The sequence below is a fragment of the Pongo abelii genome, chromosome 20, assembly GCF_028885655.2.
Source record: "Pongo abelii isolate AG06213 chromosome 20, NHGRI_mPonAbe1-v2.0_pri, whole genome shotgun sequence".
Taxonomy (NCBI): domain Eukaryota; kingdom Metazoa; phylum Chordata; class Mammalia; order Primates; family Hominidae; genus Pongo; species Pongo abelii.
Genome location: NC_072005.2, coordinates 44288208 through 44311760, shown reverse-complemented (window position 1 = coordinate 44311760; position 23553 = coordinate 44288208). Strand labels below are relative to the sequence as shown.

At 53.4% G+C, this 23553-nt stretch overlaps 1 protein-coding gene across 4 annotated transcripts in view; it reads right to left on the bottom strand.

Annotated features, from left to right (window-relative positions):
- ACTN4 (actinin alpha 4) overlaps positions 1 to 23553 on the bottom strand; it is an 82761-nt gene that overhangs the window by 22244 nt on the left and 36964 nt on the right. For all 4 annotated transcript variants that reach the window (XM_054538473.2, XM_054538474.2, XM_054538475.2 and 1 more), the window contains 5 exon segments: positions 7508 to 7622; positions 7106 to 7225; positions 3187 to 3273; positions 2075 to 2162; positions 125 to 203 (listed from right to left, as the gene is read on the bottom strand). In XM_054538473.2, the coding sequence (XP_054394448.2) occupies positions 125 to 203; positions 2075 to 2162; positions 3187 to 3273; positions 7106 to 7225; positions 7508 to 7622 (489 nt within the window).

The following is a 23553-nucleotide window of genomic DNA, read 5'->3' as shown; positions in this document are numbered from 1 at the left end:
CCCATCTGTGTGCAGAACCCAGATCTGGAGGCTGGCGATGGAAGGGCATGGGGATGGTGACCCGGAGTTAGGGGGTCAGACAGGGCACGTCTGTGGGCCATCAAGGGGAGCTGGAGACACTCACCTTCCTTAGCTTGTCATACTCAATCAGCTCTGGTCTGTGCCGGTGGATCAGGGCATTGAAGGCAAGACCATCCTTCCAGCTGGGGAAGGAAAGGCAAAGGTTATAGGAGGGCCCGCTCACTGTCACGAGAGTGCTGTATGGCCCTGCGCACCCACAGCAGTGACTAATTCCCATTCACTGAGGTCTGGCCTGTGCCAGGCACTGCATGGAGACAGTGTGGCAGAGAGGCTGCGAGCATGACCTCTGAGGCCAGGCAGTCTGCGATCAAATCCTGACTCTTCTGCCTACTGACAGCGTGACCTCGGGTAAGCCAGGCTATCTCGGTTTCCACATCTGTACGATGGGGATAGTGACATACCTGCTACATAGGGCTGTTGTGCGGATTAAATGAGTAAATGCTTGGATCAGTGCCTGACTCCTGACAACTGCTTTATAACTGCTAGCACCTTCCATGGGAGGCCGCCCTGAACCGGACAGGCCGCTTCGGGGGAGGTGGCCACTGCAGGAGGCTGGTGCTTGTGCTGTGTGGCCTCCACACCCTGGCGGACCTGACTTACAGGAAGGCCAGTCCGTGGGCTGGCTAAATGCCAGGATTTCGCTTGGCATGCGGGTCTCTGGAGGAGAGGGACCTTCCCCAAGGCCACAAGTTGGTCAGTTACAAGCTAGATGGGTCACATTCTCCTCCCTGAGACCCTCTAAGGGTTGGTTCCCTCTGAGGTCAAGCTTGATGTCACCTCCTCAGAAAGGCCACCTAGGGAACTTTCTTCATCTGACTTCCCTGTCGTTGTGCAGCACTTCTCACTGAAGTTATGCTGCAGGATTACTGGCTGCTGTGCTCACAGCTGGTCCCCGCGCTGTGGCGTAAACTTCCCACAAATGGGGACTTTGTTTGGGTGCCACGGTATCTCCACTAGCAGCATGCAGCGGGCATGCTAGATACTTACTAGTTGAAGAAAATGAATGGAAACTATAGAAAGATTCAGTCAGTTAGTGGCAGGAAAAAAAAGGAGACACACAGAGAAGAGTGACCAAGGGAGGGACCACATGCTATCAGGGTGAGCACGATGAGAAAAGCCCTCTGTACCCAGCAAGGGTCCCGGAGAGCCTGAGGCTGCTGCAAATCCCATGAGGCCCTGCTCTTCATTCCTGTGCGGGCCATCCAGGAGACTCAGAGGGTAGAGCCACAGGGCAAACCGGATCTGACCTCAGGACCACCCCCAGAGCCAGTGCTCCCAACCACCAGGCAGTCCCGCCTCTTGCCGCCCCCTGGACCTCATGCGGCACTGCCCATGCTCGCCTCAGCTACGGCGATGGTGGACATGTCTCATCTCACTCTTGAGCTGTCAAAATAAAGGAAGAGGCCAGAGGCAGGCAATGGCTCACATCTGTAGTCCCAGCACTTTGGGAGGCCGGGGTAGGAGGACTGCTTGAGCTCAGGAGTTCAAGTCCAGCCTGGGCAACATAGGCAGACCCTGTTCCTACTAAAAATAAAAATTAAAAATTAGCCAGGTGTGGCTGCGTGCACCTGCAGTCCCAGCTACTTGGGAGGCTGAGACAGGAGGATCACTTGAGCCTAGGCCAAGGCAGCAGGGATGAGTGATCGCACCACTGCCCTCCAGCCTGGGTGACAGCACAAGACCCTGTCTCAGAAATGAAGAACTTTATTGTTGCTTCTCAGAGTCACCTTGCCTGGGGACAAAGAAGATTCTATTAGGCTGGCGAGAGGGCTGACCTTACTGCCTTCAGCCAGGATGGCTGGGAAACTGCCTCCTCTTCCTCAGAGAGGACCAGGTGACCTTCCCATGGGCTTGTACGGCCGGTGGCCAGGGAGGGGCTGACTGAGGGCTGGCATCTCACAGACCATGACAAAAACACAGGAAACAGGGCAGGTGGGAGGAAGGATCTCGGGTTCCCAGAGGAAGGGAGAGGATGACCAGGACTGGCACTTACCTGATGTGGAAGTTCTGCACATTGACGTTCTTATACGGGGCTGTCTTTCTCTGGCACCAGAGAAGGAGCCCTTCCTTGGCCGAGGTCTCTGCAAAACACACAGAGACAGTGAGCACTGGCTCAAAAATAAACCCTCAGAACTCAGCCCAAGTTGGATGAGACTTTCAGCTCAGGCCTGGGGGTCAAACAAAACCCAAGGGGAGAGGACATCAGTCCTAACAGCAGCAGCAGTGATAGCAGCGGGACGGCCACTCCCATTCCGGATGCAGACAGATGCTGCCAGGCCCAACTGCCAGGACACACGGCCCTGCTTAATCCTCACGGCCCCGAGGAGAGTTGCTTGACCAGGGCTGCCCCAGGAGGTGGTGGTGTCAGGGCCTGAATCTGTGCCATGTGCCTGGCCACCAAGCCTGTGCCTTTCACCACCAGAACACACTGCAGACAAGCCCTTGATACCGGCCTTGGCCTCTTTTGAACAAGGTGAAATACCAGCTGTGGAGAGGCCTAGGGGGCCCTTCTGTTCCCAGTGGATAGCTCGGCTGTCCTCACAGACCGGGAGCCCTTCGAGGGAAGGAAGCACATCTCTCCTGGTCATCACTGCGACCTGGCACCTGGGAGACCCTGCACACTGGCCCAGGTGGCTCTGCCCATCCTGTGTGCACACAGGTGCTTGCAGGGAAGCAAAATCGTCCATTCCTGGATGGCCTGAGCTCATAACGGGTCCATGGAGGCCAAGTTTCAAGGATGGGGATGTTGAGCAGACAGAGAACCAGGCCCAGGCCCAACTCTCTCACTAGTCTGTTCTGGGACTTGGGTTCCTGGACTGTAAAATGGGCCCAGCCATCCTAGCCCATCTCATGAAGGTGGTGTGAGGGTCCACTGAGATGAGGCTGCGAGAGCAAAGGCACTCGGAAGGCACTGGAGCCAAGAGGTGGGCAGGTGGGAGGAGCCTCTCTTCACCTGCCACCCACTGACTACTCCTGCGAGGGCCAGGTCCTGTGAGTAACCCCAAGGAAACAGGAAGAGGCTTGAAGCACGAAGACCACACTTCAGCTCTCCTCTAACCCGCCCTGACTCAGGTGGGAAGCGGGGGCAGTACAGGTGGCTCTCACCTTCCACGGAGATGTCCTGGATGGCGAACCTAAGGATGATGGTCCAGATCATTCCCAGGGTCATCTTTGCATTGCCGTCCACAATCTCTGCACACAGGGACGGGGGCAGAGGGCAGAAGGTCGTTAAAACCAGAGTGAGGCTCCTCCGCCCAACCTGAAGGTGGCCTTCCAGCCCCATCTAGAGAAAGGCTCCAAACCACCCCCCGGTTGCATCTCCCAGGCCCGTCCTCCTCCACCTCCCTCAGGAGAAAATGCAGGGAACAGTCTCTAGGCAGCACTGTCCCAGAGCCTCCTGCTGCTGAGCGCCTGCAGGCTTCTGGCCACAAGGGTCCCTGGCCCCACAGCCAGCTCCTTCTCCTGACCCAACTCAAAAAATCGCTCCTCCAAGATGCCTCCGGTCCCAGGCGTGTGGCCTCTGTTCACACCTCTCTCAACTCTCAGTGCTCTGTACATTTCTGCCTTCATCTGCGTACCTCCTGACTACAGGGGGGCACCCCAGGCCCCCACTCTCAGGGCAAAGGTGGTCTTTTTCATCTCGCAGTCAGCAAATGTGCACTACATTATTGTTTATTGTGAATCTGTCCACTTCCTTCCAATCCTACTGCCGACACTCTCCACCAAGCCACTGTCATCTCCAGAGCTCAATGCGGCTGCCTCCTATGTACCCTTCCCGCCCATAATCCACATCGACACAGCAGCGAGCATGGTTGGTTTCTTTCTTTTGAGACAGGGTCTGGCTGGCTGGAGTGCAATGCAGTCATAGCTCACTGCAGCCTTGACTGCCTGGGCTCAAGCAATCCTTCTGCCTCAGTCTCCTGAGTAGCTGGGACCACAGACGCATGCCACAACACCTGGCTAGTTTTTAAACTTTTTGTAGAGGCTGGGTCTTATGATGTTACCCAAGCTGGTCTCAAACTCCTGCTCAAGTGATCTTCCCGCCTTGGCCTCCCAAAGTGCTGGGACTGCAGGTGTGAGCCACCATGCCTGGCCCACAGGGAAAGGGCTTGCCCTGAAGGCCCAGGCCCTGCCATCCTCCTGGAATTCTGTAGCTGCATCCTCTGGCAAGCCAGGCTCTTTCTTGCTTTGATACGCTCTGTCCACTCACAAAGCATGCCCCTAGCCTGCGACCCTCAACTGGCTGGTCCTTCTCGTCGTGAAGCTTCTGCTTGTGTCACCTCTCATGGTGGCTTCCCTGACTGCCCGTCCCAAGGAGCTCCCCGACCTGCCACCCAGCTCCTCTCCCTGGCCCCTGTGCTGCCCCCAAGGCATCACTACGTGAAATCACGTGTTGGTCGGGCTGTTTACTTGTTCACCGTCTGCCTGCCCTCGTGAGGGCGAGGCTGCTCTGACCACCACTGGATCCAGTGCCTGGAAGGCCAGTGAAGAACAAGCACGGCTTCTGTGTTGTTAGGAAGGGGAGAGCACGGGCCCGAGTCCAGGTGGCCAGGCTGCACACTTTCTGAACTAACCTAAAAACAAACATTTGCGGCCGGGTGTGGTGGCTCACGCCTGTAATCCCAGCAATTTGGGAGGCTGAGGCAGGTGTGGATCGCCTGAGGTCAGGAGTTCGAGATCAGCCCGGCCAAGATGGTGAAACCCCATCTCTACTAAAAATACAAAAATTAGCCTGGCGTGGTGGCAGGTGCCTGTAATCCCAGCTACTCGGGAGGCTGAGGCAGGAGAATTGCTTGAGCCTGGGAGGCGGAGGTTTGCAGTGAGCCGATATTGCACCATTGCACTCCAGCCTAGGTGACAAGAGTGAGATTCCATCTCAAAAAAAAAAAAAAAAAATTGCTGAAACTTCTCAAAAGAAGGGCTTGGACCACACCTTCTTCAGCCTCAGTAACTTAAGAGAAAAACCATCTCTGCAAGGCCCAGGACAGCTGTGTGTCTGTGGCTGGGTGAGAGAAGGCAGTGCCTCATCCCGGAGTCCATCAGCCAGCCGTGCCTAGGGCAGTCCTCCCCACTTGTCAACACGCCATATGCAAGGGGCATGGTGAAGTGGCTTCCAAAGAAGACAGAGGGGCTCCACTGCTGCAACCACTCTCGGGGAAGGGCTGGGCACAGGGGTGAGTTCCAAAGCTAACTGCAGAGCTGGAGGCCCAGGACACCACAGGAGACCCTGCTCACTGACCTCTGAGCAGAACACTCCAGGGCAGGCTTGCTTAGAAGCCAGGTGGAGAGGTCACAGAGAAGATGGGGCCCACCTTCCCCCAGGGACACACCCAGAGGAAGGGGGTGTCCATGAGCCACAGCTTTCGGGTTTTGGGAGGAGGAAATATGCTCATTCTGCTGCCCAGAGACAGGGGAGGGACCCAGTGTCCACCGTGTCCTAGGGTTCAAAGCCCCAGACCCAGAAACTGAGCAGCACCACCTGCCCCTTAGTGCAGCGAGACAGCTCGAGCCTCAGGAAATCTATTCTGTGCACCTCCTGAGGGCCGGGCCTGCAGAGCTGGGCAAGGCCACAGCTCCCCGGCTCAGCGGGTACAGGTGCAGCTGGTAACAGAGGGCTTATGGAGTTCCGGTGAGGAGAGGAGGATGGCATTTCTCATGACACATCCACCAGCTGCTTCTCTGACCTGCAGCTGTGCCTCCGGCCCCTCTCATCACCCCTACGGGAAGCCAATGCTCCTGCGAATGCCCAATCATGTGGAAGGACAGGGGGACAGGGTGGGGCGGGGTTCTCAGGTGCCTTGAGCCCCAGGAACGCCTCCATTAGGCTTTGTTCCAAGGCCCCACGGTCGCAGGGATTGGGAGTGAACCAATTTGGGCATGAACAGAGAACATTTTTAGACCAAGTTTTTCTCCAAATGAAAACTGATGACTGCCATGGGTCTCTCCTCTAACCCCTTCTGTATTTACAGACTAGCATTTGAGCAAAATAAATGCAGCTGTGAGAAGCAGAAGGCTGGAACAGAGCCCGGAGGAAAGATCCATGCAAGGACAGAAAATCTCAGGGCCTGACTGAATTTTTGGGTTGTAATTTTTTTAAACAAACACCAACCACCTCGACTGTGGCATGCAAGGCTTGGCACCCCTCATTGCAGAGGTCCTGGGCCGGGGCAGAGCCTTGGAACTCAGTACACACATTCTGGCCCGGAGTCTTGGCCAAACTCTCAGAGCCCTGTCATTAACGGCAATTAGTTTACTTTGTTTTTCTAGAAGCTGGGACAACATGGATGTCAGGGTGAAGAAACCTTACTCTGAATAATGAGCGGACTGCGAGCCCATGCTGCTGGGGAGCTTCTGGGCTCCATCAGGCCTCGCCTGTCTCTAAAAGCGCCTGGGAGCTCAACCCAGGGGCCCCTGCTGAGAGCCTGCTGCTCCAGTGAGGGCCTGCAGGTAGTGGACTGTGGTCCTGGTTATCTACATGGGGCCCAGGAGGATCCTGGGGTGGTCAGAGGCAAAATTCTCCAAGCCCATGCACACAGGGCAAAGTCTAGGCACTGACCTTTGGCCATGCACTCCCTGTCCCCATGCCTGACACAGGGCCTCCAGTCCCCTTCTCTGATACTGGGCAGGGCATAATGAGAAAGGTGTTCCTGGTACAGAGAGAGGCCATGGCACATGTTTGTCACTGTCTGCTGAGCCTGGCACGAGGAGAATCAGTGAGGGCAACCTGAGTCCGAGTCAAAACCATTCCTCCCCTTGCAGAAGCCGCCGCCCCCGTGGTTGGGTGGGTTGCACTTCCTAGATTTGGACTGCGCCCACCGGATTTTTCCAAGGGGTTGGGGGAGCTTGTGGGCCCAGCATCATATCAAGAGCAGTTGTTGTGATCACTGCTGAGTAGGTACTGAGGCTCTGAGTGCCCCAAGCGCCCTGCCACCAACAAAACTTCTCTTCAGAATGCAGATGTTGTGCTTCAGAGCCTAAAGGTCAGAAACCGAGCAGGACCCTTGCTGCCCCACCTCCAGCTCACCTTCTGCCCCGATGGAGACCAGCTTGACGCCTTTGCTGGCAATAAAGTCCAGCGCTTTGTTCACATTGTTGATTTTGTGCACTCTCATCTTCCCCCGCTCCGGCTTAGGTAACCGCTCCCCTGAGAAGTGCACAAAGAGAAAAGAAGAGGGGGCGAGACAGAGAGAGAGAAAGGGAGAGAGGGAGAGAGGCTTTAGAGTCTCCTCTGTTCTCCAAAACCAGGTTCCTCTGCTGGCCCACCAGGCCACTCTGGCCCCACCCATCAGACCACCGTGCAGCTATTAAGGGGTGCCCTCTCCTCCCCAGGAGCAGTGGGACAGCTGGGTGGGCAGGGTCTCTGGGGACCGCTGTGGCAGAGCACCTGTGCCAGGGCTGGGCCGCACTGCGTGGCTGGGAGCCTCACCTGATATGACCTCCAGGAGCAGCATGAGCTTGAGCCCGTCTCGGAAGTCCTCATCAATGTTCTCGATCTGTGTGCCTGCCTTCCGCAAGTGGGAGTTGCACCACGCCGTGAAGGTCTGGGGAAGCAGAACAAAGGACAGTGCGCAGAGTCAGCCTGGCTGTCAGGGCTCTCTCCACACACCTGCCGGGCCGCAGCTCTGACCTCAGGAGAACCACAGCTGCCACGGAGCACTCGCCAACACACACCATACATGGCCAATACACACATTGTTTCTGATCCTTACAGTGACCCCGGAAGGCAGATGTGAGGAAACTGAGGCTCGGGGTGGTTAATGACCCACCACAAGACCATCCAGGTGGTAAGTGGCAGAGCTTGGATTTGAACCCAGGTCTGTCAATTTTGGCAACATGTGCTTTTTCCACACCCCCAAGCTGCCTCAAGGGAGACCAGTACACACATCAGACAAAAGCGCCTCAGCCCGCCGCCGGCTCACTTGGTCACACAAACACGACTGAGCACCTGGTTCAGTAGTGTGGAATGAACAGGTCGGGCTCCTGCCCTCATGGGGCTTGTTTTCTTGATGAAGGCCAGCCTTTCATCTGCCAGCTAGACCCAAAGGCCCCAGCTGGACCCTGGCTTCCGTGACCCGTGGCTGCTCTCCTCAGGCAGGAGCTCAGGCTGCCACGTTCCAATCACGTGCACAGATACAACCCAGAACAGGAAAGTGGCAGGAAAAGAAAAGCTCCCATAAATGCAGGATTTCCTTGAGTCTCTCTTTGAGCTTTGGGCAGCCCAACAGCAAGCCCTCCCGGGAAAGGCCAGGAACAGAGACCCTCTGAGCCCTGCGCACACACCTGTGTCGCCTGGCTTCCTGCGAGCAAGATGCCCCCCGCCCCTCTCTCTCCTGGAGAACATGCCATGCCCCATCCTTCCTATTCTTTTTTCTTTTTCTTTTTCTTTCTTTTTTTTTTTTTTTTGAGAAGGAGTCTCGCTCTGTCACCCAGGCTGGAGTGCTGTGGCGCAATCTCAGCTCACTGCAACCTCTACCTCCTGGGTTCAAGTGATTCTCATGCCTCAGCCTCCTGAGTAGCTGGGACTACGGGTGTATGCCAACATGCCCAGCTAATTTTTGTCTTTTTAGTAGAGATGGGGTTTTACCATGTTGGCCAGGCTGGTCTTGAACTCCTGGCCTCAAGTGATCTGCCCGCCTCGGTCTCCCAAAGTGCTGGGATTACAGGCGTGAGCCACCACACCCGGCCCTATCCTTCCTATTTTTAAGACTCAGTGCAGCTTAGAGGAGGCTGGAAGGCAAGTGGGAGGCAGGCCCCCTCACCAGGGTTAGGCAGCCGCATATAAGGAGAATGTTTCTGAGGATCAACTGGAAGGGATGGAGGGTACTAAACAAGAAGCCTAAGTCCCTGACCCTAACAGACCAACGATGCTAACAGGGCATGGGTATACCCAAGCACAGGGCACGCAGCCTCCTGGTGGTGCCCGGCTACTCAGCCCCCTGCAAGCTGGGGCATGCTCACAGACATCAGGGCCACAGAAGATCTCAGATCAGTTAACGCCAACACGCCCAGGCGCCTTCAGGGAAACCAGCCCACGCACCCTCCTGCAACAGGGCCTGGGAAAAACCCCAAGTGTCTGCTTCTTATAGGAGCCCCTGTACCCCACCCCCTCCATCTGCAGGGGCCAGTGTAGAAGCGGGCAGACAGCCAGGGACACACAAGAGCACATTCCACGCCCCGGGTGCAGGCGGAGGCCATGCGGAGTACAAGGGGCTTCTACGGAGGCTCTGGCCAAGCACCATGTGTTTTGACAACTGTCGCCAGCCCTGCTCATTCAGGGAGACTCGACACAAAGCCCCCTCCCAGACAAAGCAGCTGCCTAATTAATACGCCATACCACAGTGTGGACCAAGCACGGGGCTTCCTTCCAAATCCGATAGGGGGCAAGCGTGGACAGCTAGACCACCCCCCCACCACCTCTCGCCATGGAGAATTCCTCTACCTGGGAGACAGAGACCCCTCCCGGTGGCACAACGCTGTTCCCCCACTAAAGATACCTCCGCCCCGCCATGTAGCCAGCCCTGGGCACCCCTCAAAAGTCAGGCCAAATGCCGTGCCTGGAGGGTACCCGCACCATGGCCTCCCTGACCCGGTTCTGCCTCGGACAGCCTCCTCCCTGCAGACCGCATCACGCCCTTGCTCTCTGGTCTCTTGACAGTTCTTGTCTCCCACCTTCCCATGGCTGTGAGCTCCTTGAGGGGAGGGAGCCAAAGCAGGTTCTCATTACGGAGAGTACTAACTCACCTTCCCAGCCTCCCCACACAATGCTGAATTCAGAGAGCTCAGGGCGCGAACCCTGCTTACACCACTCATGTGGGCACGCCACCCAACCTTCCTAACTTCCATTTCCTCCTCTGCAACGTGGGGATGAAGACCCCACCTAGGCCCACGGGCAGTGTGAGGACTCAAGATGGCCATGCCTGCAGCGTGCATGGCAATGCTCAGGAAGTGGCAGCTCTCTGGATGGCCCTGTGCCTCCCAGCGTCTCCTCCCTCCCTGCTCTGGTCTCAGGAGTCCTGCCTACCCCTTCCACAGTGTGCCTGCTCTGTCCCCGGCCCACCCTCAGCACCTCTCCCGTAGCACCCCCCAGTCACTTTTAGTCTTATTGGATGTTCCATGCACATGAGCTCTCTCTCCTACCATGTGCAAGCTCCAGGGGGTGGGAAGTACTGTGCCTGCACCTTTACACCCTCAGCACCTCTCCCGTAGCAACCCCCAGTCACTTTTAGTCTTATTGGATGTTCCATGCACATGAGCTTTCTCTCCTACCATGTGCGAGCTCCCGGGGGTGGGAAGTACGGCGCCTGCACCTTTACAGCCCCAGAGCACTGCCAGCCTTGATGGCAGGCAGCAAGCAGGCATGGAGCCCAGCAGCCCTGCGGAGCAGAGGGCAGCAGCAAATGGGCTGGGAAGGAAGTGGCCACGGATGCTAGGCCTCTACTCTCACATGTGCCTGAGGGCAGGCACTGCTGGGCAGCAAAGTAGCCAAGACACATCCCACAGCCTGAGGACACAAGAAGGCTGTTCCCCTAGGGCAAGGCCCCATGCTCTGATGTTGCCAGGCCCAGACCTAGGCACCTGGGCTGCAGGGAGGGCCGGGCACGCGTGCAAACAGCATCCCTTACAGCCTCACCCTGTGTGGGCTGCTCCTGCAGGCTCTGCAGGGGCACAGACCTGGGTTTGGGTTTGAATACCAGCCCCTTGGCTTACTCATTCCATGTTTTCAACCAAGTGACTTTACCTACTTAAGTCTGTTTCCTTACCTGTAAGATGGATTTATAAGAATCTACCTCCTGCAGCGTGCTCTAAGAATTAAACTGGGGAAAATACATTTAAAGCATCTGACAGGCTCTTTGGCATAAAGAGCCAGATGAATCACACGCATGTGTGTGCATGTACACACACGCACAAGCACGTGCTGAGATCCAGTCTCTTCTCTGCAAAGGCCCTCAGACCACCCACTGGTATGCAGGGAAAATGGGATGGCAGAAGACCCTCTGCAGATGGCCCCACCCCACCCTGTGGAGGCTGTGAACAAACCTCGCCACTTGGGTTCTGGCCACCTGTCCTCAGAGGGGCTGCTGCCCTATCCGCCCTCCATACGTACATCCCACCTGTGCTCATCTTCTCTGGGTAGTAAACAAGAGCTCTGGCTTGGGCATCACACAGGTGCGGATTCATATCTTGCTTCTGCCACTGAGGCCTCAGGCAAGCAATAAGCCTCAGTTTCCTCACTGATAAACAGGACCCTAACCGAGAGGTTAAGATAGGGATTAAACACAAGGACGCATGTCAATCACTCCGTGCTGTGTTAAATGCATGTCAAAGGAAGGTCTGCTCTGAAATCAATGGTAACTCTTCCGTGTGCTCTGTCTTCCTGACTGACACAGGCAAAGCCCCAAGCACAGGTGCTCAGGGAGGACGCCCACTTGCCTGGCCTGGATGACGCAGAAGGGAACTCCCGCCCAGATCCGGACCTGACACAGGCTTGGGGAACCCCACTGATGCGCTCCTGTCCTCACCCCATGTCTTGCTTTGCCCTGTTTTGTCCTCCTGGAAGATGAGGGGCATCTATTGACATCAGAGGTTCACAAAGCCCTCAGCTCTGGTGAGGAGAGCCTGCACTCACAAGGCCATCCTTGGGAACAGGTCGACCACGACGGCCACTTCTCCATGCGGAGAGACTGGTGAGTAGGAGCTGGAGTTCGAATGGGACATTAAAAATTCATCGCTTTTTCTACTTGGTTACAAAAATAACACTCTGCTTCCATCCTTCCTCTCCCTACCCGGTTTAGACTACGCTGCGTGGGGTGGATGGTGTGGAGAGGTGGTTTCTATAGATGGAGGCCCTATGCGCCCACCACGCCACCCTCCACCATGCAGAATTCTCAGAATGTGGGCAGCCGACCTCGTGATGCCCCAGGCCACCATGGGTCCGTACATATTCATTCCCTGGACAAGCAAGTGCTGGGGGTCAGCAGAGGGCCAGGCCCTGTGCCGAATCCGTAACAGTGAGCAAAAGCAGACACTCTCATGAGGCTCCAGGTCTGATCTCATTAATCAAGCAATCAGTCCACTCCAGAAATAACGCCCTTAGAAAAAGTGGTAATAATAACAGCAATAACTGCAGCAGACACTTCTATAGAGTCTACTAGGGGCGGGCACTGCTCGAGGCATTTGGTCACTTACTAATTCTCTCACCCTCGTAATCATCTCTGGAGGGAGGTGCTAGTGCTGCCTCCATTTTACAGATGAGGGAACGGAGGGCCTGAGAGGTGAAGTGCTTGCTCCCATCAGTCACACACCTAGAAAGTTACAGAGCTGGGTTTAAAGCCAGGTGCTGGGCTCCTAGGGCCGAGTTTGTGTCCCCTCCCCTGTGATGGGAGCTGAAGAGTGCGGTCAGCATGGTGGCGGGGGGGCAGGGGCACCAAGCGAGTGGCGAGGCAGACACAGAAAGGTGCCCCTGAAGAGGTCATTCTCAAACTCTGAGCTGAAGGATGAGGAGTTAATAAGACAAAAATGAGGGAGATCTTCCAGATACTGGGAAGAGCACATGCCAAAGCCCTCCTGCAGAAGGGACAGAGCTCACTCCGAGAAGGAAGGGAGTAAAGGAGTGAGGCTGGCATGCTGGCCTCACAAAGCCATTAAATGGTCATGCTGTCCCTGCCATGCGGGGAAAGAGCTGAAGGGGACAAGGGTCAATGTGTGATGGCCAGGAATAAAACAGGGTGAAGAGCCCCTGAGAAAAACTCCCTCCCCCTGGCAGGAAGAGGAAGGCAGAGGTGCCCTGCCGGCACACCAAAGAAGAAATGCAAACTCAAGATTTCTATTTCATTTGGGAGGAACCACAGCTGCCAGCCCTCTGTGGGAGGAGGGAAAGGCAAAAAGCATCAAGCTCTCCTGGGCTTCATGATCGCAGTCATCTTCTAGGGGCAGCAGCGACTCTGACTGTCCAGAGCGTGGCAGTGGCCATGCCCTCAGGACCGCACCTAAGAGGCATGCACCTGCCTCACAAACACTGACTTGGAGCCCTATTATGTACTGGACACGGGAGGAAGCAAAACAGTTACCATTTACGTTCTGGCCAGCCAGGCATGGTGGCACACACCATGTAATCCCAGCATTTTAGGAGGCCGAGGCGGGAGGATTGCTTTAGCCCAGGAGTTTGAGACCAGCCTAGGCAACATGGCAAAACCCCATCTCTACAAAAACTACAAAAATTAGCCAGGCATGGTACTGAGCGCCTGTAGTCCCAGCTACTCGAGAGGCTGAGGTGGGAAGACAGCTTGTGCCTGGGAGGCAGAGGTTGCAGTGAGTTGAGATTGTGTCAGTGCACTCCAGCCTGGGTGACAGAGCCAGACCCTGTCTCAACCCGCCCCCCCGCCCACAAAATTACACTCAGCGTTGGGGTGCAGGGGGGCATGACATATTAAAGGTAATTATGCTATAAGGGCTAATTGCTAGTTCTTACTATTTACACATTAGCAACTCTTTAAAACCTCCAACCTCATGATCACATGAGATATTATCTCCATTTGATGAGGAAACTGAGGCAGGGAGAGGTTCAGTGACTTGCTTAATGTCACACAGACACAGATGATACATACAAACACGGGGTGGGCATCCATTCCACGATGTCTGAGTACAATGGGAGGTGCTGGCCAGTGAGGGAGAGACAGCAGTCAGGTCAAGAAGCCCCCAGCCAGGGCCGGATGCGGTGGCTCGCACCTGTAATCCCAGCACTTTGGGAGGCCAAGGCGGGCGGATCACTTGAGGTCAGGAGTTCAAGACCAGCCTGGCCAACATGGTGAAACCTCGTCTCTACTAAAAATACAAAAATTAGCTGGACGTGGTGGCGGGCTCCTATAATCCCAGCTACTCGGGAAGCAGAGACAGGAGAATTGCTTGAACCTGGGAGGTAGAGGTTGCAGTGAGCCGAGATCATGCCACTGCACTCCAGCCTGGGAGACAGAGTAAGACTCCGTTTCAAAAAAAAAAAAAAAAAAAAAAAAGAAGGCCCCAGCCCACCCTTGGTCCCCAAGCTAGAGGTAAACTCAGAGAGGCAAGGCAGGCAGGCAGGCAGGCAGGCAGGCAGAGCAACGCCTCAGAAGCTCGCCCGCTTCTCAAAAGGTGGCCCCGCTGCTCCCAGCCTGTCCCTGGCCCTCCTGTGAAGGCAGCCTGCACCCAGCCCTTGACCTATCTAGGGAGGAAGGAATGATGTGGACTCATCTGTCTTTGAGAACACATGTGAACCAAACCACAGAGAGAAGGCTTTAGAGCTTGCCCCTGCACGCGGGCAGCCTATTAAAGAGGCTTCTCTGGTTGCTAAAATAGCATAGGGTGTGAATTGGGGGAAGGGGGGTGGAAGAACAGAGAAAGGCAAGCTTGTCGGTTGAGTTGGGATCCACTGTCACACCTCCGTGTGCCAAGGCCCATGGTGACCCAGCTAAGGTGCACTTCAGGGGGCCCCAAGAGCAGTTTCTGCTTTGTCACTGTGGGCTGCAGGAGGGAGATGGGAGACCTAGCATCTCTGGTCATAAAGTCCTTCCTGTGTCACAGGGACGCCTCCCAGCCGCCAGGATGTGGGGCGGTAGGTGAATGAATGATGGATATTGTTCAGGAGGTGACCTAAGCACCCAGGAATGTGGCAGCAGTGGGCTTTAATGAGCCATTCATCAATGACTCCCTCCCTCAACCCGAAGAGGCAAAGCCCTCTCTACTCTGGGGCACTGATTAAGAAACAAACATTCGGCAGACACAGGGCAACCGAGTGGTTCCAATGGGCAGAGCGATGGTGAGCTGGAGGGAAGAAAGGGCCCTGGTGGGATGCGGCTGACCCAGCTGAACAAACTCGCCTTCTCTTTTCTTCCTGCCTTCCTGTTACAAAACATGTTCTCAGAACTGAAGGGGGTGGAGGGAAATGGCTGTTGGAAGCTGGAATTCCACTAAGCCCAGAATAAAGGGAGTCTCTTGCAAAGTCGCTTTGGACCTAGAAATAGGCTCGAGCAATCCCTCAGGCGGGGTGAGCATGCAGGCTCTGCACTGTGTAGCACAGGATCCAGACTGGATCGCAGGCTTCACTCTCCCCACCCACCAGGCTGATGCTCACATGTGGATTCCACGGACCCTGTGCTTGACAAGATTTTAGAAAAAACTGTTTGCTGCCTCATGCCGCAACCCTCTTCTGCCGTGTACACTGCCCACTCGCCTAGCAGGGTATCACCCAGGAGGACCAGCCTGCATGCATTTTGCCCAGGCTCAGGGTTGACTGCAACTGGCCACAGCCAGCCCCACCCCCAGGTACCCGGAGGCCAGACGGAGCTCCCTAGCACCCTAGGAATTTTCAAACCTTGGCTCTGAAATACCGTGTAGGGTTTGTCGCTCCGCTGGGGCATCAGTTGCTTTGAGGGGGAGGGCGCCGTCCCACCTCCTGAACTCCCACCTTGCCTGCTGTGGCCTCTGACGCTGCCCATGGTTCCTGCTTCCACGGGTCCTAGGGAAGGGTGTCCAGGGCTTGGACACACGGGAGGTACAGCTATTTATTCCTGGGTAGGCTTATCACCTGGGTAGGCCTTCTTATCACCCATCTGGCAGGCTATTGCCAGACCTCAGGCAAGGCCTAGCCCCACTGGGGCATCTTTTCAGTTCCTGAAAGCAGAAACGGCTCCCCAGCCCATGGGCTTCATCACCAACTATAAAGGCGCTTTCAGGGCCAGACGGCTAAGCCTTCTGGAATCTGGGTTACCAGCGGCACAGGTAGAGATGCTCGCCCTGGCAAGGGGGCCCGTGGAGCCTCTGGCCTGTCTGTGAGACTGCACACCTGAGCACTTTTTGAAGATCCACTGCCACCAGATTCTGAAGGAGATAAAAGCCAGGGAGCAGGTTGAAAGAACAGAAAACAAGCAGGTCAAGATAACACAGCCACAAATTAGATGGGTGCAGCAACATGGGACGCAGACAGCCCCACTGCCCAGGCAATCAGGGCTGGCACTGTGGCAGTTCAGCAACACACGGGGCTGCCTGTCCAGGACCCAACCCCGGCCGGGGGCAAAGCAAGTGCACTGTGTGTGCCTGTTACATGACGACATAACCTAATTTGAAAGCAATTACAGTGAAATATGGAATGCGTCTTATGTCCTGGCCTGAAGTTGCCTTATTCGGAGTTTTCTCAGCCTGCATGAAAAAGCTCTGACTTCGCAGTTGGAGGAGAGGTATAAATACTGCTGAGTGGGGTAGCGAGCATTCCAAAGGTCCTGCGTGTCCACCCAGAAACCAGCTCTTTGCACCCGGCCCCCTCCCTGCAGCCAGTGTTCCAGTCTTGGACAATCCCCTTTGAGGTGCCAGAAAGTGTGCGTGTTGTGCTGCAAAGGACAGATTTTGTTTGTTTGTTCTTTTTTTTTTTTTTTTTTTTTTTTGAGACACAGTCTCACTCTGTCGCCAGGTTGGAGTGCAGTGGCATGATCTCGGCTCACTGCAGCCTCCACCTCCCCGGTTCAAGTGATTCTCCTGCCTCAGTCTCCCGAGTAGCTGGCATTACAGGCACCCACCATCACACCCAGCTGATTTTTATATTTTCAGTAGAGACGGGTTTCTGCCATGTTGGCCAGGCTAGTCTCAAACTCCTGATCTCAGGTAATCCACCCGCCTCAGCCTCCCAAAGTGCTGGGATTACAGGCGTGAGCCACCGCGCCAGGCCAAAGGATGGATTTTGGAGTGCTGTCTCCTCCTCATGAGAAATACTGGTCTAAGACTTTCGTCTAGCTCTTTATAGAGCTGGTTTTGTCTCATCACTCAGGACTTGCCTCAAATGTCAGCAACCCAGGAGGCCTTCCTGGACTCTGTCATCTCCCCTAGGCCCTAGGCTATCACTCCACTCTGCGTTGTTGTTGGTTTGTTTTTGTTTTTTTTGTTTTTTTTTGAGACGGAGTTTCACTTTTGTTGCCCAGGCTGGAGTGCAATGGCGTGATCTCGGCTCAACGCAACTTCTGCCTCCTGAGTTCAAGCTATTCTCTGGCCTCAGCCTCCCGAGTAGCTGGGATTAAAGGCCCGGCTAATTTTGTATTTTTAGCAGAGACAGAGTTTCTCCATGTTGGTCAGGCTGGTCTCGAACTCCCAACCTCAGGTGATCCACCCACCTCGGCCTCCCAAAGTGCTGGAATTACAGGCATGAGCCAACACACCTGGCCTCACACTGCGTTGTTTTACTCACTGCACCTTTCACCATCGAAAACTATGTTCTTTGTTCATAACCAGTCTCCCTCCCAAGTGCAGCATAAGCTCCCCAGAGGAGGGTTCTGTTTGCTGTGGGAACCCACTGCCTGGACTGGTGCCTTTCACATAGCAGGTACTCAACAAATCTAGGGGTGAGTGGAACCAGGTTGCGGCACCTCGCATCCAGCTTTTCTTTCTCTCCCTCTCTTTCATGTACTCTTTAAATATGTACATAATTTGAGGAATCAATTTTTAAAAATTGCAATGTAATTTACATAACATACCAAAAAATTCACCCTTTTACGTAAAATTCAGGGAGTTTTAGTATATTCACAAGATTGTGCAACAATCACCACTATCTAATTCCAGAACAAGGCTAGGCAAGGTGGCTCATGCCTGTAATCCCAGCACTTTGGGAGGCCAAGGCGGGCAGATCACGAGGTTAGGAGTTCAAAACCAGCCCGGCTGTTACCGGTGGGTCTTTGTTCTTAGAGCTCCCAAGATGGTGGCGGCTGCTCCCAAGATGGCAGCAAGCCTTTTGTTCTCTGATCTGACATTCTTGGCCTCACGGATTCCAAGGAATTGAACCTTGGGCCATGCAGTGAGTGTTATAGCTCTATTAGAAGCCGTGGGTCATGGAAGAGAACCGTGGAACCCAGTGACTAGTGTTTAGCTTGATTAGGACGAACTCGAGCACTTAGCCGCACAGGAACAATGGCGAGCCTCTAGCCCGAATGAGCAGCAATGGGCACCTCGCTGGATCAGAAATGCAGCAGACACCCTGCTGGATCTGGAGGGGTGGAAGTCAACAGTGGGTCTGTGACGGCGGTGAACAGCAGTGAAGGACGCTGAGCGAAAGCTCAGCTCAAGCCGAAACAAACGTGGACCAGAAGAGTGTGCAGTTGCAAGATTTAATAGAGTGAAAAACAGAGCTCCCATACAGTGGGAGGGGAACCAAAGGGGGTTGCCCACTCCCGGCTCAAATGCCTGGGGTTTATATCCCAATCATTGTCCCTCCTCCTGTGCTCTCAGATGATAAGATGATTTGACTATTTCTTTACCTCCTGCTTTTAACCTAATTGGTATTTTAATGAGCCCTCTTTACTGCCTGATTGGTCAGGTGTGAGCTGAGTTACAAGCCCCGTGTTTAAAGGTGGGTGCAATCACCTTCCCCAGCTAGGCTTAGGAATTCTTAGTCGGCCTAGGAAATCCAGCTAGTCCTGTCTCTTATGGCCAACATGGTGAAACCTCATCTCTAACTAATAACACAAAAAGTAGCCGGGCATGGTGGCGCACGCCTGTAGTTCCAGCTACTCAGGAGACTGAGGCAGGAGAATCGCTTGAACCCAGGAGGCAAAGGTTGCAATGAGCTGAGATCGCGCCACTGCACTCCAGCCTGGGCAACAGAGCGAGACTCCATCTCAAAGAAAAAGAAAAAAAAAATTAAAAATTAACTGGGTATGGTGACTCTTGCCTGTAGTCCCAGCTACTCAGAAGGCTGAGGTGGGAGGAACACTTAAGCCTGGGAATTCGAGGCTACAGTGAGCTATGACAGCGCCACTGCACTCTAGCCTGGGCGACAGTGAGACCTTATCTCAAAACAAAAAACAAAACAAAACAAAAAACCAAAAACACAAGGAACATGTCTACCACCGCAAAACTGGTACAGTTACTCCCCAACCCCACTTCCCTCCTACCCAGCCCCCAGTCCCTGGCAACCACTAACCTACTTTTCGTCTCTTGCAATTTGCCTATTCTGGGCATTTCATACAAGTGGAACCATATGGTATATGATCTTTGAGTTTGGCTTCTCCTTAGCATGTTTTCAAGGTTCAGCCATGTTGTAGCACGTATCAGTACTTCATTCCTGTCTGAGTAACATTCCATTGTATGGATATACCACATTTTATTTATCCATTCATTGGCTGATGGGCATTTGGGTTGCTTCTATCTTTTGGATATTAGCGCCACCATGAATATTCATGTACAAGTTTTATGTGGACATGTTTTCAATTGCCTTGGGCATATACCTAGGAGTAAAACTGCTGAGTCATATGATACCTCTTATATTTAAAAATTTGAGGAACTTGGCTGGGTGTGGTGGCTCATGCCTGTAATTCCAACACTTTGGGAGGCTGAGACAAGACCAGCCTGGGTGACATGGTGAAACCCCATCTACTAAAAATACAAAACATGTTTAAATTTTGAGGAACTGCCAGACTGTTTTCCCAAGAAGCTGCACCACATTACACTTTGACAAGCAATGTGAGGGTTCTGATTTCTCCCATCCTAACCAATACTTATTATCTGACTTTCTGATTATAGCCATCATGGTGGGTGTGCAGTGGTATCTCATTGTGGTTTTTTGGTTTTTTTGTTTTAGGGTTGGGGTCTCACTCTGTTGCCCAGGCTGGAGTACAGTGGTGTCATCATAGCTCACTGCAGCCTTGAACTCCTGGGCTCAAGCAATCTGCCCACCTCAGCCTCCCAGGAGTATGCTACTACACCTAGCCAATTTCTCATTTTTATTATTATTTATTATTTTGAGACAGGGTCTCACTCTGTTGCCCAGGCTGGAGTGCAATGGCGTGATCTCGGCTCAATGCAACCTCTCCCACCCAGGTTCAAGCGATTCTCCCACCTCAGCCTCCCCACCAGCTGGGACAACAGGCGCCCGCCACCATGTCCAGCTAATTTTTGTGGGTTTCTTTTTTTTTTTTTTTGGTAGAGACAGGGTTTCATTCACCATGTTTGCCAGGCTGGTCTCAAACTCCTGACCTCAGGTGATCCACTCGCCTCGGCCTCCCAAAGTGCTAGGATTACAGGCATGAGCCACTGTGCCGGGCCTAATTTTTTAATTCTTTGTAGAGACAGGGTCTCACTATGATGCCCAGGCTGGTCTCCAATTCGTGGCCTCAAGCCATCCTCCCACTTCTACCTCCAAAAATGCTGGAATTATGGACATGAGCCACCAGGCTCAACCACGTTATGGTTTTGATTTGCCCTAATTAATAATGACATTGAACACCTTTTCATGTGCTTATTGACCATTTGTAGATCTTCTTTGGAGAAGTGTCTATTTGAATCCTTTGCCCATTTTTAACTGGTGTGTCTTTTTACTGCTGAATTTAAGAGTCCTTTATACATTCTGGACAGTAGACCCTTATCAGATATACAATTTGTAAATATTCTGTGGGTTGTCTTTTTACTTTAATAGTGTCCTTTGAAGCAAAAAGTTTCCAGTTTTGAAACAGTCTAATTTATCTATTTTTCTTCGGTTGTGTTTCTGCTGTCATATCTAACAACCATTGCCTAACCCAAGGTCATGAGATTTACACTTGTGTTTTCTTCTAAGAGTTTTACAGTTTTAGCTCTTACATTTAGGTATCTGATCCATTTGGAGTTAATTTTTGTATATGGTGTGAGGTAAAGGTTCAACTTCATTCTTTGCAGATGGGTATCTATTAATAGTTGTTCCTGCACTATTTGTTGAAAACACTATTCTTTCCCCCATTGAATGGTCCTGCACCCTTGTTGAAAATCAATTGACAGTAGATGTATGGGACCTGGGAGCTTTTTAAAAATACCTGAATTTCACCACAGGCAAATGAGACAGATTCCCTCAAGGTGGGCCCTGGGCAATGACATTTGACAAAGTCCACCTAGTGAGTCTAACATGAAGTGAGGGCTGAGAGCCACCAATCTAATCCAACCCCCTTGTTCCATAAATGAAAGATCTGAGGTCTTAGTAGAACCAGAGGGGCTGAATGCAGGGGCTCATGCCTGTAATCCCAGCACTTTGGAGGGCCGAGGCAGGCGGATCATTTGAGATCAGGAGTTCAAGACCAGCCTGGCCAACATGGTGAAACTCCGTCTCTACTAATAATACAGAAAAATTAGCCAGACGTGGTGGCACACGCCTGTAATCCCAGCTACTCAGGAGGCTGAGGCAAGAGAATCGCTTGAGCCCAGGAGGTGGAGGCTGCAGTGAGCCGAGATTGTGCCACTGTACTCCAGCCTGGGCAACAGAGAGAGACTCTGTCTCAAAAAAAAAAAAAGAGACTCTGCCACCAGATTTGTTAGACTGGAATGGACGCTTGGAGCTAAAAGAAACTCCAGGGGAAAGGGGGATAGGCGGCCCGGGGTAGGAGCTGCCCCCGTCTGAGCCTGCCTCTGTTCTCAAACAGACTTCCGGAGCCATCCCACACACGGGAAACCAACCAACCAACCCAAACCACTCAGATTATACGTCAAAGAACTGGGTTCTCCCCAAGGGGAAGAGCCTGCACTCCTCACACAGAGTCCACTTGCACAGGAAGAGATAGGTCTAAACCCAAGGCAGGTGGGGCCCACAGAGCAGAGCGGGAGGCAGTGCTCAGCCCTCCAGGCAGAGCTTCTCTCCGGGAGGAGGAGATGGTGAGTCCTACCTTGAAATAACTACCTTTAACAGAGGAAACTTCCACTCCCAAAAGGCAGTTTAAAAATTAGGGCAGCAGCATAGGCTGGGGCCTTGCCCTCCGCCTCCTCTGGCCCCATCTAGCATTTTGCTATGAAATGATCAGGCACACGGGGCCCTTCACCTGGAGAACAGGGAGGGTGAGCTACAAACACCCCATTTACTTTCAATGCTTACAGCTGAGCTCAGGTTTCAGGGTGGGGGTGGGGGACTAAACTTTGATCTTTCAAAAAGATAGCCAAGTAAGCCAATTCGGGCCTTGAGACGGTGTGGCCTGGAATCCTAGCGAGTGCCTAAGGGGCCCAGTCTTTAGAATTAATGTTTTAGTCTGGACAAATCCGCCCAGGGATTTGTTCATCCAGACAGGAGGCCTTTGGCATTTGGGGAGAAAAGGTCAGACAGGGCACTGATGGGATTGTTATTTAGGCAAGTGCTACACACCCGTCCTGAGCTAGTGGGACCCTGGGAGTTCCCCAGTAGATCTTGCCAGGTGCAGAAAGTGCCACAGGAAAGGGGTGTCTGGGAGCAGGGCAGACACTCCTGTTTCTCCCTCTGTTCATCTCTCCAGCAGATGGCTTGTTTTTTTGCTAGTATTCAAATGATCCGTAAACTGGGCCCTGCTGGTGGAAAGGTGAATATGCCAGGCCCTGGAGTAATCTTTAATCGTGGTAAGGGTTTTGTCTTTGACAACTGAAACTCCTACTTGGTGATCCTTTTCCTTTTTCCTGTTTTGAGAGGCTCTGATTCAACAGTCCACCCGGCCAAGTCAGGGCCATTCTCCTATTCCAGCAAAAGCAGAGAGGGGTGTCTCAGAGTGGGCATCCCGGCTAGGGTGGAGCCATCTTGGTCTGGAAATCTGTGATCTTGACCATGTACAGCCCCACAGACTTGGGCTTGTTTCACGCATACTCGGTCCCCGAGGGCTTCCTACTCTCTGAACCCAGGGTAAGAAGATCCCTTTCAGAAGCAGAGTGAGTTTGGAGCACTGAGAGGATTAGGGGCCTTCATCTGCATAATTGAGTCCCCTCCCTCCAGAGGTTGGGTGCTCACCAGCCTGCCTGTCCTTCGCCGAGGCCACAGGGCTCCTCTCCAGGCCTGCACCTCACAGAGGCTCCGTGAGCACTGGATGAGGGGGTGAATGAATCCCTGAGTCCATCTGGGAAGTGACTCCAACCAGAAATTTCAGGCTTGGAGTTGGAAGTTTGCCAGAAGGCAACTAACTGGTGGTGTTGAGTTATCTAAACTTGCCCTTAGCCTCCTGTGAGTGGGTGTTGGCTCCCAAGCACTAGGATGGTGTGGGGTACACAATTTGGGTGGGTTGGCCGAGCACGGTGGCTCACACCTATAATCCTAGCACTTTGGGAGGCCAAGGTGGGTGGATCACGAGGTAAGGAGTTCGAGACCATCCTGGCCAACATGGCGAAACCCTGTCTCCACTAAAAATACAAAAATTAGCTGGGCATGGTGGCACGTGCCTGTAATCCCAGCTACTTGGGAGTCGGAGGCAGGAGAATCACTTGAACCCGGGAGGCGGAGGTTGCAGTGGGCTGAGATCACGCCACTGCCTTCCACCCTGGCTACAGAGCAAGACTCCGTCTCAAAAAAATAAATAAATAAATAAAATAAAATAAAATAAAAAATAAAAGCCATTTGGGTGGGTTAAGAAATCCCTCTGGATTTGGGGTCTCTTTTTTTTTCCCTTGACAATATTCAGTCCATCTCAGATTCCTTGGATGCATGAGACAGACAACATTAACAGTGTCTTGGGAGGATTTAAAAAAAGAAAAACCTGACCATGACCACAGAGA